Raw genomic sequence first — 251 nt, 5'->3', positions numbered from 1 at the left:
GACAAACCAATCCACAACAACACAAAAAAAAACACCACAAAAATCGAACAAAATTCACAGCAGAAAAAACTAACAACATAAAACAAAAACAAAAACAAAAAAACACTTACTTGTGATACTGCGCTTGCAAGAAGTTAAATTCCTCCTTCATTCGATCACAGGATTCGGACACGGTGAACTTGAACGGCTGGCCCGGCTGCGGTCCCTGGAAAAGCCGGAGAAAAGGGGCGGGTTACTGGGGCCAACAGCTG

At 43.4% G+C, this 251-nt stretch overlaps 1 protein-coding gene across 1 annotated transcript in view; it reads right to left on the bottom strand.

Moving 5' to 3' along the window:
• Positions 1-251, bottom strand: part of LOC119586485 (transducin-like enhancer protein 4) — a gene marked incomplete in the record, with an annotated part of 158,632 nt that overhangs the window by 153,666 nt on the left and 4,715 nt on the right. Inside the window, 1 exon segment of the mRNA XM_037935222.1 lies at positions 111-205. Coding sequence (XP_037791150.1) covers positions 111-205 — 95 coding nt within the window.

Source organism: Penaeus monodon, chromosome 21 (genome assembly GCF_015228065.2).
Source record: "Penaeus monodon isolate SGIC_2016 chromosome 21, NSTDA_Pmon_1, whole genome shotgun sequence".
Lineage (NCBI taxonomy): Eukaryota > Metazoa > Arthropoda > Malacostraca > Decapoda > Penaeidae > Penaeus > Penaeus monodon.
The sequence above is the reverse complement of the archived record's forward strand: the minus strand, read 5'-3'. Positions and strand labels throughout refer to the sequence as shown.